This window comes from Ambystoma mexicanum, chromosome 5q (assembly GCF_040938575.1).
Source record: "Ambystoma mexicanum isolate Mex_15411 chromosome 5q, UKY_AmexF1_1, whole genome shotgun sequence".
NCBI lineage: Eukaryota > Metazoa > Chordata > Amphibia > Caudata > Ambystomatidae > Ambystoma > Ambystoma mexicanum.
This window is the reverse complement of record NC_090933.1, coordinates 564,153,662-564,169,295: the sequence shown is the minus strand read 5'-3', so window position 1 is coordinate 564,169,295 and position 15,634 is coordinate 564,153,662. Positions and strand designations below refer to the sequence as shown.

Below are 15,634 nucleotides of genomic sequence, written 5' to 3'. Positions count from 1 at the left end.
GACCCTGGGGCAATTGAATTGCCCCAGCCTGTATGTCCACAATATGATGGTTTGTACTGGTTCTGTTCAGAATTTAAGACTAGTAAAGTCAATGGTGACTTTACATGCCCTGGGAGACAATAGTCAGTCCCAGGGTATGGAGTCTATACTGGGGAGTCACTAGGACACCCTTGTCACTGCACTGAGGGTGCTGTGTAACACACATCACAAAAACCCATGAAGACCTATGGAGTAAAAGACCCCATAGCCCATTAAACACATCTAGATTCAAAGAAACACACTCAAATCATGCCCAAGAGTGAGGGTAAAAGAGTCTCACTCTTGGCAGGAGAAAAAAAAAACCCAAAAATCCAGCAGCGCTGCTGGGGGATTCACTAGGTTAGGAAATTCAGCCTAAACAGAGAATTCTCCCTAAAAACTTGGTTCGGCCAGAGTCAGAATAAGGCTTCTTAATGAGTAATCTACCAACCCAACTCTTTCAATTTTTTTTCCTGTGGCTTGCTCTAGTTATACCTTTTTGGATTAGGGAGGTAGTTATGCTACCTTTGAGGAAAAAGTTGATTCTATTATGAAGGAAGGGCTCGGTTTTTGATCCTGCATTGCAATTCTTTAGCAAAAATTGTATCTGAAAAAATTAATATATAAAAAAGGACATTTTGTCTAAATAAGACAAAACCTGATAATGATGCAAACATCTAAGTTAAGGGATACAACTGTTATTGATTTTTATGGCTGGAATTCAGCTTGAGGATTTGAATTTGTAATAGTATAGATAATTGTTTTCATTTTGGTCTCCCACAGACATTGCAGTTGAAGGAGGAAGAGAATAAGCGGTTGAATCAAAGACTGGTAAGATCCACTATATCACTTAAAATCATACTTTGCAATTAAGATATGCAAAATAACTCAGAACTCTGTTCCTGTCTTTACATGTTATACTTATCAGTGAAGAAGACAGAAATGACAGTACCAAATTATTTTATTCTAATTTGTACGAGTTAATATAATTCAGTGAATTCAGTTGCTTGTTTTTTTATTAAGCATTGTTTGTAATAACACTTCCGGGGGGCATGGTAAGGGCACTAGCAAAGACAAGAAGGTTGCAAGTGCTATTTTCCCGTTCCACTTTATTATTTTGTGGTGACATAGGATAAATCAGCACTCAGCATTTTATATGCCTGTTTTGAGCCCTTTGGCGCCAACAAGATGACTGCTTCCACAAACGCTCTAGGTCTGATTTTCAGTCTATGATGCTGTCATAGTTGAGTCCCTGCTCTGCCTCCACAAGTAGGATGGTCCCCATCCTTAGAATGCAAGGGACCCACTGCCCTTATTGCTAGATGTGGGCAAATCATAATATCTACTTTATGGACCACACTGTCCACTCAGTGACATGTCACAAGCTGTGTGTGTGACTTATACTTTAGATGGTGTCTGCCTGATGACTGCGGGAGAGTGAGATGGAGTCGTAATTTAGTTAGAAGAAAAGGGTGAGTCTTATACCCCCGATCTCCCCAACCACCCAAAATGTTAATCTCTGGCTACTTCATCACATTTTCTTGCCATTTCACGATAAGAAAGTGGCAGTTTGATATTGTGAGTACCTACTGTATACTTGAATCATCTGAGAAATTGTACTTTTGGACCAAAATAACTTGAAACATCAATACTTGTGATCATTGTCATTTGTGATTTAATTGCCTGAATTTTAAACTGCGTTTCCTATGCTGTACTGTGAGTGGACAGGCACATGAGTAGTCACTTAAATCTTGCAGCTCAGGACATGAAGTCCTAAGTGTGTTTTCTTTCACAAGTGTACTATGGTGACTCTTATGTGATACTGTTTTTGTTAAATCTTAGCCCTTGGTCTGTAAAGTCCTTACAACATCAAAATAAGTAGGTGGTGAGTTGACACAGCTCATCAGTGTTCCCTCTATTTTGTTCACCTGAGTGCAGACATAGTTTGCTTTCATGTGCACATTATTTTCCTTCTGCATAGCCGACTAACAAGGTAAGCCACTTTGCGAGCATGCATAGTTGTGACAAACGCTGCCTGGATACAGCGACAGCGCTGTGGGTTGGCAGCATGGAATCTTTTACATCCACGTAACATGGAGGGTTGGGAGACTGAAGACCGCAGTCTAATGTTTCAGTCTGCTGCAGACGAGTCGATGACCACGCCCCCCGACTCACACAACGCATATCCGGAAACGCAGAGCTCAGCCCGATGCGTTGCTACTCTCACTCGAGGCCAGCTACGCTTCGTAAGTCTGCTTACCTTTTCTTATTCACTTTTGCAGACCTTTATTATAGGTTATCTATGATCTATCTATCATCAGTATGTACCTCCTAGTTTTGTCTTTGATCTGGATAGCCCTCCGCTTTTGAAATTCAAAACAGGACTGGTTTACTTCCGTATCTATGGAACGGATTCCTCCGGTAGCATTCTCTTATCTACGTGGTACGTGTGTCCTTTGCCACTTGATCTTTTCCAATCTTCTTTCTATGGGACAATTAGAAGTTAATACTTTAACCCTATTTTGTTGTGTTGTATTAGGCAAGCCCATAAAAAATACCCAGAGGGATTTAGTACGCATTCTATTATCTCCTCGGGAGGAGCCTTCAAGATCAACTAGCCCGAACTGTGTCTATCTGGGGGTAAGGTTTCACCCAAGATACCTGCGAATATTAGAGATATCTCTTCTGGGTTAAGATCTTTCACTAACAATTTCTATTCTTTCCGTACTTACAGCCCCTCGGTCTCTCCTTATTACCACTTCCCTCTATTACGTAGTGGGGTGCACCATCTCCAATGTCCGGAGCCCGCCTTTCTGGAAATCGCGGTAAGCCTCATTCAAATCTACTCCTGTAATCGCTCTCTGCCTTCGCTAGCCTCTTTCCTCTATTCCTTATCTTTTCTTTTGTTCCATTGAATGTTCATAGCCACTACTGGACCAGAGAAAGTTCCAGGCATCACTGAGGAAGCAGTAGTCCAGACCACATCCAGAGAGCTGCTTTTAGAAGACTTCGAACTCTAGCAGCTCTGCGCAGGGTTTTTTCCCCTATGGGAGTTTTCCCTGGAGGTCTCACCACCGGCTGGTCTTTCTAGTACCGGACTTTGGAGGGATTTCTATGTTTTTCCTCACTTACATCGTACTCCGGTGAGATTGGTACCACGAGAGGTAGCAAGGTAGGTGTTTCCTACCAGATGCATGAGCCATGTTATGAACCTTGTACTAACAACCATTACAATAGTAAGTGAGCTATAATCTCTGTTAGGGACATTTTACTCCCCCCCCCCCCCAACCACTGCAATGCTTTACTAATCAGTATAAAATGTGCATGTGACTGCACTTTTTGTTAATACATTGGCAAAAAACAAATGTGCTATGGGTTATTCTAGGGAATCTCATAAACCAATCCAAGGATTGAAGAACAGCCATAATACCAAGTAAAATGACTTGTCAGTGGAGCGAAATACAAGTATGTACCAGAAGAAAGAATTGTATATTCATTACGAACAATTAAATTAGTTGTGGTTATTAATTTGTCAAGTGGCAAAAAGCTGTTCAGACAATGCAGAACCTATTTTATGCCACTGGAAAAAGTTAATCTGGAAATATGTTACAAAGACTAAATATCACTTATAACAGATGTGGTTTCAAAACAATTCAGACATGACATTATTTGTCAGACATAATAAGGGCAACAACGAGGAGTGCACCAGAAAACATGCCAGCAAGAGTTCCATTAGAATTCACTAATTCAGGGGGGCAGTGTCGCATACCTCTTATAATTTGTGTATACATAATATGAACTGGGGGCTGTAGCATAAAACCAAAGTCTATGGCTACTACAAGGCCAAACAAAAAATAAAAGGTGCATGGATTAACAACCATCAGGCTAGATCCTGCAGCTTTGAGTAAAATGTTCAAGGACAGTATAACACATCACACTAATTAGTACAACATAATCAAAATACATTGTATTACAACTAAATGGAAGATACGTAGTATACAACACACTATATCAAATAAATTGACAAATGCAAAACCCAACATCTGCTATGTGTGCAGCGTGTCTATTACGTTTCTATAAAGTGTAAGAAAGTAGATAAACCCCATGTTAGCCATACAATTTCCTAAGTACAATATTATATGCAAGAAGAAGAAAGAACATATAAAAATCAATGCATTCCTAAAGACTCAATAATAATGCTGTATGCAGTCACACAACAGTAACTTCTTGGATGTTCGATGTACCAACTGTCAGCCAACGCTCATTATTCAATGAGATAGCTACATGTGAACCCAACGTGTGCTTGTTTCTGTTCTTTGGATGCCATTATTGCTTGGACATTCTTCAGGTGTATCAAAAATGTTGCTCATGTGATGTCTTGCTTCCAAGACAAATATGTTGCCCCTGAGCTATCCTTTCTCCCCACGTAGAGTGTTGATTCCTGAATGGAATTACAAGATGGCTCTGACACACCAGAGCACCTTGAACGGCTCAAGAAGGATGATTGGGTCCACAGCTCTGCAATTAAGAGCTAACCACTCCAAGAAGTTATATTTCATTTCATCCCTGAATTAAAAACAATGAATCAATTAGAAGACAGACACTCTACAGACCAATCCATGAGTATAAAAGAGGCAGGGAAACCACTGAGTAGTGGGATGACTACACAGAAGCAGACATGCTTCTAAGAGATCCCTGGTTGCACTGGGACCAGGCTACCTGGGATGAGATGAGTCCCTGCTTTGCTCAACCTGCAGCAGTTACCCTGGAAAGGGATGGGAAAAACCTGTTAATGCAGTGACAACCCAAGGTCTGGGAGAGACCTGCTATGAAACCAGAGAAAACCAACAATATGGGAGAATCATGTTGTGAATGCTGAGAAGGCTTGGAGGAGTCTAAAAGTGGTTGTTGTGAAGCTGAGGAAACGCCTTAGAAGCGCAGCTGTGAAGCTTGAAATCTGGGAGAGCACTTGAGGAACACGGTGTAAGGAGAGATGCATGAAGGAGAGTGGACAGAGAGTAACTTCTCCGAGAACATTCCCAGAGGAATGTTTCTCAGTATTTCAACTTGCCAAGATAATACAATCACAAACAAGTTCAATTAATAGTCAAAACACAATTCCAATATTCATTATAAAGCTCAAATGAACAATTATAAATAGCAATGCAAATCAGAATTTAACACAGACGAAGGAGTAAAAACTATTATACATCATTAAAATGAAAGCCATACAATCAGAAGCAAATTTTCGAAAGCGGAAGGATTTAATGTGCTCCTACGTGCCAGGCTGTTGTTGCATCTTCTTAATCCTTCTCTACCAGGCTCTATGCAAATGCCTAGTGTGAGGAATCTGAGGGCGTCCTCTCTTCTTTTCCCCATGTATCCTCCTCTCGGGTGACCAGGGAAAGGCCATCGCTTTTGGATCCTGACTCTGATATGCAAGGGAGGGTCACTGGGGTGGAGGAAGCCTGAGGAATGGGAATGAGGCACCTTTAGGTGAGACAGGGTATCCCCGATTTCCCTTTCATAAAGAGTCTTCTGCCTCTCAAGCCTTTATAGGCTACTGTCAATCATTTCCCCATTTCCCCCCTAAAATATTTGGTACTGGGATGAGGAAGAGACCAACTAGAGAAACACATCCTCACTTTATTAACACCCCCTCCCCCTCCCACACACACACACACACACACCAGTTGTGTAATGGGACGAGGAGGAGGCCAGCACAACAGTGAGCAGTCTAGTTCTTTTTGGATCAATCATGGTGGCGGGGGCTTAAAAAGCCGGAAGTATTGTTCAAAAAGTGTTGGCTGTGGAACCAGGACTGCGGACTGCTTGGCGAAAGCAGACCCCTCTGGGAATTCAATGTGGCAAGCGGAGCTCTCCAGCCCTTTGAAAGATTGAGTGTATGTAGCTGGAAGCAAAGCTGTAGTATGCTTGAGGCCAGTGGCAGATTGCGAGAGGAGAACCGGTGTGACCAGGCGAAGCGGTCACATGAGACCCGAGCTGCAGGAGGAGCATAGCTGGGTGAGCAAAGCCACGGGGAGCCATTGGGAGGCTGATTGAGGCGCCACACAAGAGAGGGAAGGCTCAGGGCGGAAGGAGGCCTCTTTAATACGTTGTCAGCTCCGATCGGTGAGTCAACCAAGCAGGGGGGCACTGGGTTGGCAGCGAGCACGCAATGAACACCAAGTTGAATGAATGCAAGTATTTCTTTGAATACCGAACCAAATGAAAATGAGAACAAGCGCTTTTGAATACCGATCTGAGTGAAACTAAGTTTGTGAAACATATTGATACAAGGAACTGTATGATATGAAAGCACAAGTATTGACAAGAGCCATGATAAATTAAGGAAGTGTACGATGTGAGAAACCAGCATTGGCAGGAGCCAGGAAAATACAAGAAAGTGCAACAAGTGCATGACGGCACACCAAGCCACAATACAACATCAAGAGGATGTAATGTGTGGTGGCGCTGTGGAGCAGCCCAAAATGGCTGCCTAGCTTTTCAGCTCCGTGCGGCCCAGGCATCGATCCGGATACATCTGCGGTCTCCTTCGCTATCTAACATCGCTGCTTGGCTGAGCTGCTCCCTACGACCTTCAAGGGCCTAGATGTGACATCCTTGGTGACTTTTGACCGTGTGCACACCAGGGCCTGGCGCTCGCCTGACTCCCCTCGGCTGGCTCCCTCCCCAGAGGCCCACACCGTAACGACTGCAGAGGCGGCCCCGGGCCCCCTCCCTCAGTAACATCGGCGAGGGTGCTGTGGAGACCCAACATCGTCTATTGCAGGGGCACGTGCGGAGGCCATGCCTTTTGCTGCGACGGACACCATACCAGCGGGTACGGACTGGCTGCCGCCCAGTTGGGAGGACTCTGGGACTCGCACCGTCCGTGCGGCGGTCCAGGTGAGGAGCGGAGGGAGGTGCGCACAGTGTTTCCACCGTTATGTCCCGACATGGCGGACCGGACGCAAGAAATCTAAGCACGCGATGTGACAACGTGCCGTGGCCATCACTGCCCCGTCGCTTAGCGGTATTCCTCAAACCACAGCCAATACCTCATACTGCCGCCTCGCCGCAACTTAGTGCCTCTGCCACGGCCTGCGCACCCTGCTGATGTGGAGACACTGGCAGGAGACCTCCGGCCCCGCTGAGGCTACTACCCACCACATCACCATCCTCTCCGCTGGTGAGCCCGCACCATACCTTCTTCTTTCTGCTGCAATGCCGAGTAGATCCAAGGGTGCTGCCCAAGGGGTTACCATGGGCAAGTTTACTAAATTGGTTCCGCGGGCTGAGCCGTGCCACACGTCATCTTCACAGGAAGAATCCGACCCGGACCCTCACCATGGGGTTGTAGCGCCAGATCTCACCACGCTGATGGAATCTATGGCCAAAAATTTTGCCTCCTTTCATGAAAAACTAGACGACATTAACGCAAATGTTGCCTCACTAAAAACTTGGGTGGACCAGGCGGGTTCTAGGATCACTGAGGCCGAAAATAGAATCTCCGCCAATGAGGACGAAATACACACGCTCCAAGACACTGTGGCCTCCCTGTCGCGTGACATGAAGAGTGTTAAGGCAAAATGTGATGACTTGGAGTCTCGCTCCCGCAGAAACAACCTGCACATTATCAGAGTTCCCGAGAATGCCCTCAAGGGGCGGATGGAAGATGCAGTGGAAAAACTACTCAGACCTACTGGATAATCCGGACCTCTCACCATATTTTACGGTGGAGCGAGCTCACTGGGCCTTATCACCATGCACTAGGCCGGGCGACAGCCCCAGGCCCATCATCGCTAAGATACTCAGTTACCTCATTCTTCATTTGTCGCGTGAGAAGGGAGACCTATGATTTGAGGCCCACACTATTAGAATCTTCCCAGACTTCTCGGTGGCGGTACAGCAGGAGAGGCGTCAATTCCTTGGTGTTAAGAAACTGCTCAGAGAGCGCAACATCCCGTATGCCATCCTGTTCCCGGCGAGACTCAAAATCACCCACAATGGTAAACTGTATTTCTTCACTGTCCCAGACGAAGAGGTGAAATTTATTGAGTTGCAAATACCGCTACACGGCCCAAGAGACGACCGAGCCAACAACAGCTAATCAGGTACAGCGTGGCTCATGGAGACTTATACCCACTGATCCTTGTTTTATGATGTGTCGATGGCAACCTGGCTTTGTCTACTCAGCAAACATGGCTCCCTATCACATGCATTTGGGTCGCAGGCTGGCTCCTGGATGGTATACACTAGCCATTCTCCCCTCTTGATGCCAGAAGCTAGCCATGTGTCCTACCCTCTTCTGCGGATTTGCCCAGATCGAGAGTGCTCTCTAGCTCTAGGGGCCGATTGCAAAACCCGTCTACTGCAGTAACATATCCGGGACAGCACTGCTGCCCTACATCATGCTTAAAATGCCGGCCGTACGGCATCAGCACTCCCCGCTGCAGTTGCAATGTTTAATTTCATTAGGTTGTTGCTAATGTTTGGCCCCTGTTGGGCTGGGATGAGGGCATATCCATGTTGTATCCGGCCCTCCGACCTCTGCCTTCTAGTGGGAGTCGGTTCAATTGTTGGCACCTTTGTTGGGTTGGTGGGGGGCTGCACTGCATATTGGGGTTGGGCAGTGAGGGTGGGGGTGGCACTGCTGCGGCTGGATTAAAGGAAAATGGCATGGCAGGGAGGTACATGACTGCAGCGCAGTGTACCTGTACAGCAAGTGAACACAAGTTATGCAATGGTAATGAATACTACTGCAGGGATGTCCCATAATACGACACTATGTCACTTAATTTCATGACATGGAATATTCGTGGACTGAGTAACTTCACCAAAGCCCGCAGGATAACTGCCTATGCCCAGAGGCATGGAATTAAGATACTCTTCCTCTAAGAAACTCATGCCCTGGGGCGCCTAGCGACATACCTCGCCCCGACCTGGGGCAACAATAGATACTATATGAAATATTTGACCCAGTCCAGGGGGGTACTCACCCTAATCCACAAATCAGTCCAGTTCTCATTACACACCAGTCACATAGAGCCCGAGGGCAGATATGTAATCCTTCACTGCTCACTCGCCAATATGGAATGCCTCCTGGTGAACACGTATGCCCCTAATTTTGACGCTCTGGATTTCTTTGACGCAATCCCCACCATACTCTTGAAGTAGATTGGTGTTCCCATCAAATGGGGGGGGGGGCATGAACTTAATTCTGGACAATGAGCTAGACAGATCCAGGACTGCCCGCAGAGCCACATCACGTGCGGCCCATAGATTACATGCACACATGGTCACACTTGGCCTTAAAGACGTATGGCGAGTTCTCAACCAGCAGGCACAAGAGTATACCTTTTACTCATCGGTACATGATAGCCTATCCAGGATAGATCTGTTTCTCATATCAGGCGGCATAGTGGGCAAGGCCACAGAGACTCAGATATTACCGCGCACACTTTCAGATCACTCACCAGTAACACTGTGCCTTACCCTAGGACAGGACTAGCCCCCCCGCTCCTCCTGGAGATTCAAATCAGAAGCCCTCCAAGATATAGTTTTCAAAGCTGACATTTTGGCTGACATCAACACCTTCTTTGACTGCAACAACAGACAAGATACATCTGATGGGGTCCGCTGGGAGGCATTTTAGGTCTTCATCAGGGGGATGTACATCTCTATAGAAGCCGGGGTCCTCAAAGTCATTAAAAATAGCTTGCAGAGACCTGAAGTGAAGCTAAAAGAACTTGAGAGGGAATACACCTCTGCCCCTTCCCCGACCACGCTGGCACAGATTAGAGCGGAATTAGAAACATTTGAGACCCATGCCCGAAGGGAGATACAATACCAATCCTGTCCCGTAGCAGCCAGGAAATACGGTGAGGGAGACAGATCGGGGAGGACACTATCCAGACTAGTCCATATAGAGGGTGGCAGGACCCGCATTGACTGCGTCAAGGACGCAGGGGGCGCCCTGTGCTGGTCCGACCAAGGCATCCTCGAGACATTCACCGCATTCTACACAACTCTATACAGCCCCCAGCAAGGACACAGCCCACAAGACACAGACGTTCTCCTAGACCAAATCCCCATGACCCTCCTCTCCCGCGCGACCAGCTTGATGTTCCATTCACCCTCGATGAGATAACCACAGCCATCTCGAACTGTCCGAAGGGCAAGGCACCAGGCCCAGACGGTCTCACTTCGGAGTTTTATCTGGAGCACGTAGCCGTTCTGGCGCCCAGACTCCTAGAGGTGTGGAACGAATCACTTAGGTTGAACACCCTATCCCAATCCATGCGCGAAGCGCTCATAACTGTGCTTTCCAAGCCGGGCAAACCGCTGGACGAATGCGGCTCCTACAGACCCCTGTCTCTAATTAACACTGACATGAAAATATTTGCTAAGGTTATTGCAAATAGATTCCTCCCCATTATGACCCACTTAGTTCACCCTGACCAGAGTGGCTTAGTACCCGGCAGATCCACAGCCCTCAATATCCGCCGGTTATTGTTTTTTTTAATAACCTATTTAATGAAAGTTTTTGAACATTCATACAACATACCAACTGTTTCCCCCCACCCTCCGTCTCCCTTTGCCGGGTCGATCGTCGATCTGTTCGTCTCTTGCCACTGTGTACATCACCTGTCCAGCAATAAGTTCTTTACCATGTCCATGTTGTGCTCCTGCGCTTCCCGCTCACCCATCCCTCAGAGCGATCTCAGGTCACACGTTCTTCACACTTTCCCGACATTTTTGTGGCCTTTGCCGGGCATCCTCGTGCTGTATAAATTCTGAGTTCTTTCGCCGCGCAGATGTCCATTTCGTTGGACCACTGAGCCGCTGTCGGGCACTCCGGGGCTCCCCATTTCTGCACAATGCAACGTTTTATCAGGCCCATTGCTGTGGAGAGAAGAATGCCCTCCCATTTGTTTGAGATGTTCTCATCTGGGGCCCCCAGTAACATTATTGCGGGTCACAGTTCTATCGTGCGACCCAGTGCTCTTGCCAAAATTTGTAAGCATTGTGTCCAGAATGTCTTGATTTTAGGGCAGTCCCAAAGGAGATGGATGAAGGTGCCCTCTTCCCCCCGGCATTTCAAACAGTTTGGATCTGTTGCCCTTCCCCAACCAAAAAGGGCCACTCGGGGGTAGTATACCCTATGTAGTATCTTTAGCTGTACCAGTCTTATTCTGGAGTCTATAGATATTTCACGTGGATGCATGAGAACCTGGATCCAGTCCTCAGGCTCAATGTCCCCGACATCCCGCTCCCATCTGGCTTTTAGGCTGGTCAGCTCTCGGGTAGCGAATGCATTAATAGATTTGTATAGGGTGGTGGTCACCTTGGTGGGGATGTGTTGTGGAAGTAAGTTGGGTTCCAGGTGTGTGTAGTCTGGGGCGTCAGCAAGTGCTTGCCTGTGGCCACTAAGTGCGTGTGATAATTGTGTGTAATGGTAGTGTTCTGCTGCCGAAATACCATATTCCTGCTGGAGCATTTCAAACGAAAGAATAGAGCCCTCTGTTAAGATATTTCCTATTGTGGTTATTCCGGCCCTCACCCACCGGGTCCAGGCGGACAGCTTCCACACTTCCGTCAGCATGTGGTTATTCCATAGTGGTTGTGCCATGGTAATCTTGTTCCCCCAGCCTATGTGCTTGTGTGCCTGCCGCCAAACGATTGCGATGTGAGAGGACATTGTCTGTGCGGGGGGTCTGGATAGGCATTGATACATCGTTGCGAGTGGTGGGGTATCTTGCCTGAAGGGTAGTTCTGCTCTAATGTGTGGAAGGTCACGGTCCCCATGGAGGAGGTCATTGACAATGTTTAGTTGGCTGGCCCAGTAGTAGGACTTCAGGTGTGGGACACCAATACTCCCAGATCGATTGCTGCAGCGTGGTCAGCACAATTTAAGGTTGCCCCCCCTTACATATCAATTCCCTGAGGAGGCGTTCCACCCGGACAAATTCCGAGTTTGGTATGGCCAGTGGGGCGTTCTGCAGTACGTAGAGGAACCGTGGAAGTGCCATCATTGTGAAAAGGGCCGCCCTTCCCATGAGTGTGAGGGGGAGGTGCATCCAGTGTCGTACATCCCCCACGAAGCGGGCCGTCAGTGAGTGAAGGCTGTGACTCACTCTGAGAACCCCAGAGACCTGTATGCCCAGATAGCGGAAGCCTTCTCTTTCTATTCAGTATGGGGAGTCCCGGGGGATTGCCAGATCATCCCCTTTTACTGGGAAGAGAACTGATTTCCAGCAGTTTACTCTAAGGCCACTGAAGTCTCCATAGGTCTTTAACAATTGGGTTATGATTGGGCATGCTTGGCCTGGTTTACTCAGGTAGAGTAATAGGTCGTCTGCATAAAGGGAAAGCTTATCCTCCCGTCCATTTGGCCAACAGAATCCGGACCACGTGGCGACCTGTCGGAGCCATCGGGCCAGTGGTTCGATTGCTAGGGCGAAGAGGAGGGGAGACAGAGCACAGCCCTGCCGGGTGCCTCTGCCCAGCGGGAAAGTCCCGGAGGTACAGCCGTTCACCCTAACTGTAGTTAGTGGGGTTTCGTATACGAGTTGAATCCAGCTAAGGAACGTTTCGCCGAAGCCCATGCGCCTCATTGTTGCCCAGAGGCTAGCCCACACCACCGAATGAAACGCTTTCTCGAAATCTATTGCGAGGAGTGCGAGTGGAGTGTTTAGGGTCGGGGCCTCTTCCAAAAGCAGGTGTAATCGGCGTAGGTTCATTCTGGTCGATCTTTGCGGCATGAAGCCGCATTGATCTTGATGGACCAGTGAGGATATTACCCCTTGGAGCCTGTTGGCCAGTACTTTGGCAAGGACTTTTGTTTCGCTGTTGAGAAGCGATATCGGTCTATACGATGTGCACTGATCGGGGGGTTTGGCTTTTTTGGGAATGACCACTATGGTGGCCGTCCGTAGATCCGGTGGGAGGGTGCACTGTTCTTTAGCGGCGAGGAATAGATCCTGGAGGGGGGCAGCCATCGTATTGCTGCCCAATTTCTTCCAAGCACCGGCGGGAAGCCGTTTGGGCCGGATGTCTTCCCGGATTGTAGCGGGGTCATGGCTTCTGCTATTTCGGTTTCATCGAATTCCCTGTCTAAGTGAGTTTTCTGCAATTCCGATAATTGCGGAAGCACAATCTCATCCAGGAGGGAAGCGTCTGTGGGGACCGTTGGGGCGCCATAAAGCGTACTGTAGAATTTGGCAAAGGCCTCTGCTATTTCTGGGTCTGTTTGGACCGGCCTGTTCGGGCCATCAGTGATCTGTCTGACGTGTCTGTGCCCCTCCTCCCATCTTTCCAGCCATGCCAATAGTTTGCTGGCTTTGTCCCTGTGCTCATAAATTCTCGTCTTTGATTCCCAGTGCGCCTCCCATGCGTTATCAAGCGCCGTGTTATGGAGTGATGCTCTAGCCTTCAGGAGGGAGTGGTGCGTTTCCGGGGAAGCGTAGGATATATATCTGGTTTCCCATTTCTTTACTTCCTCCTCCGCCTCCGTCACCCTCCTGTGATGTTCCCTCTTTTGGTTGCAGATCCAGGCTGTCATTTCCCCCCTAAGCACTGTCTTATGTGCCTCCCATAATATCACAGGGTCCTCTACCGAGCCTGTATTGATCTCAAAGAATTAATTGGATTTGTCTGTGATGTGCTCCACGAACTCGGGGAGGCCCAGGTAGTAGCCATTTAGCCACCATGTTTTGGGCGGCAAGGGACGATCCGTACGGAGCGTCACCTCCAGGGGAGAGTGGTCTGATATGCCCCGGGGATGGAAATCTGCCGATATAACCCTATATGCTTCTGGGGCCGGGAGGAAGAGGTAATCCAACCTGGATAAGGATGCATGGACCCCCGAGTGGAAGGAGAATCCCTGGTCAGTAGGGTGGAGTTCTCTCCAACGTCACTCAGACCAAGCGCTGATGCGAAGGTCGCCAGCTACGTGGGACAGTCTGGGTTCCGGCTGCGGATGTGGGTCTGGTCAAGTGTGTTGCACATAACATCGTTAAAATCCCCCCCCCCCACAATCCACACCTCTGCTTGCTGTTGTGCCATCAGGGCCGTCACCTCCCTCAGGAGACCCTCCCCCAACCCCGGCGGGGAATATATCGCTAGAATGGCCACTGTCTCTCCCCTCAGCACGCCCCGGATCATCACAAAATGGCCCGATGGGTCCTGTACCACAACAGATAGATCAAACGGGAGCCGCTTATGGAAAAGGATCAGAGCGCCCCGGGAGCCCATCGTGTACCCTGCATGGTATGCTAGTCGGTAATTGGTTCTGCAAAAGAGCTGGCAAGTTGAACCTGCTAAGTGGGTCTCGGTAAGGAGGGCTATCTCGGGAGAGCGTCTGTTAAGGAATTGCGTGACTAATCAGCATTTGATACTTGAGCCCATGCCGTTTACGTTCCAAGTAATGATTTTGAGTGACTTGTGGCGTTCGTGGGGTGTCGTTGGGGCTAGTGCGTTTCCATAAGTGGGGTCATCTTGGTGCTGTGTGGTCATTGCTGTCTAGTGATCTGGAGTGTTGTGCCAGATGGGTGCCTGGTGCGTTTGGCCGTGGAGATGTGGCGTGTGTGTGAGGTGGAGGCATTGTCATCGGATATGGTGTGTTCGGTGGCATCTTGATCAGTATGGACATAGTGTGATTTCCCGGAAAGTAACTAATGTAGAACTGTATCCCTTCCCCCCTCCCCATACTCCTCCCCAACATGAAGTATCTGTCGCCCAAACTCTACTGGCGCTCAAAACAGTGTTGCCAGATTAACTTAATGTGAACTGTGGTCACCTTCCCACCAACTTACTACTCGCTTGCGGGTCTGGTAACTCGGATCAGGGGCGTGGTGTCTGCCGATGGCATGGTGTGTTAGTGATGGCAGCGCGTGGCTCTCTGATGAGTTGTGTGGGAGCGACGGCTTCCCATCACTGGTGTCGACCCGGGAGGGACGTTGCATTGCAAATGGTTGCCAAGAAAGGGTTTGATCGTTGAGGGTACTGATGGTACTCTGGCCAACATGGCTGTTCCAGGGACCTTGTCAGGGATCGCGGTTTTCGTCGGGGTCCGCTGGGATCTCCGGTATGGGTCGTTGGGCGGGTCCCTCTCCCCGCGGTCGGGGTCTTGGTCTACGTGTGCGGTTTTGAACGGGTGCGGTCCAGTTCCCTATGATGTGGGTCTCAGGCCATTTTCAGGCTTCCTGAGGGTCGGCGAAGTGGATGCTTTTACCTTCATGCTGGATTTTTAACTGGGCCGGGAACAGCAGCCCATATCTCACGTTCATGGAGTGGAGCTTCCTTTTAAGGTGCTCGAAGGATTGTCTGGCTTTCTGGACCTCGCAGGTATAATCTGGATAGAAGGCAATTCTGGCTCCGTTATATGTCATTGTCCCTTTGGTTCGGGCCATTTGTAAGATGGCGTCCCTGTCTCGATAATTGAGCAGCCTTGCTATGATTGTCCTTGGGGGTGCACCCGGGGTCGGGCGGCCTGCGGGTATGCGGTGTGCACGTTCCACCGAGAAAAAGTTCGAGAGAGTCTTTGGCGCATGCAGGTCTGCCAACCATTCCTCCAGAAAAAGTTCCATGCTGGGTCCCTCTTCGCGTTCGG

At 48.6% G+C, this 15,634-nt stretch overlaps 1 protein-coding gene across 3 annotated transcripts in view; it reads left to right on the top strand.

Moving 5' to 3' along the window:
- RB1CC1 (RB1 inducible coiled-coil 1) overlaps positions 1–15,634 on the top strand; it is a 1,537,866-nt gene that overhangs the window by 1,192,967 nt on the left and 329,265 nt on the right. For all 3 annotated transcript variants that reach the window (XM_069621043.1, XM_069621041.1, XM_069621042.1), the window contains exon 19: positions 802–849. In XM_069621043.1, the coding sequence (XP_069477144.1) occupies positions 802–849 (48 nt within the window). The remainder of the gene's footprint in view (positions 1–801; positions 850–15,634) is intronic.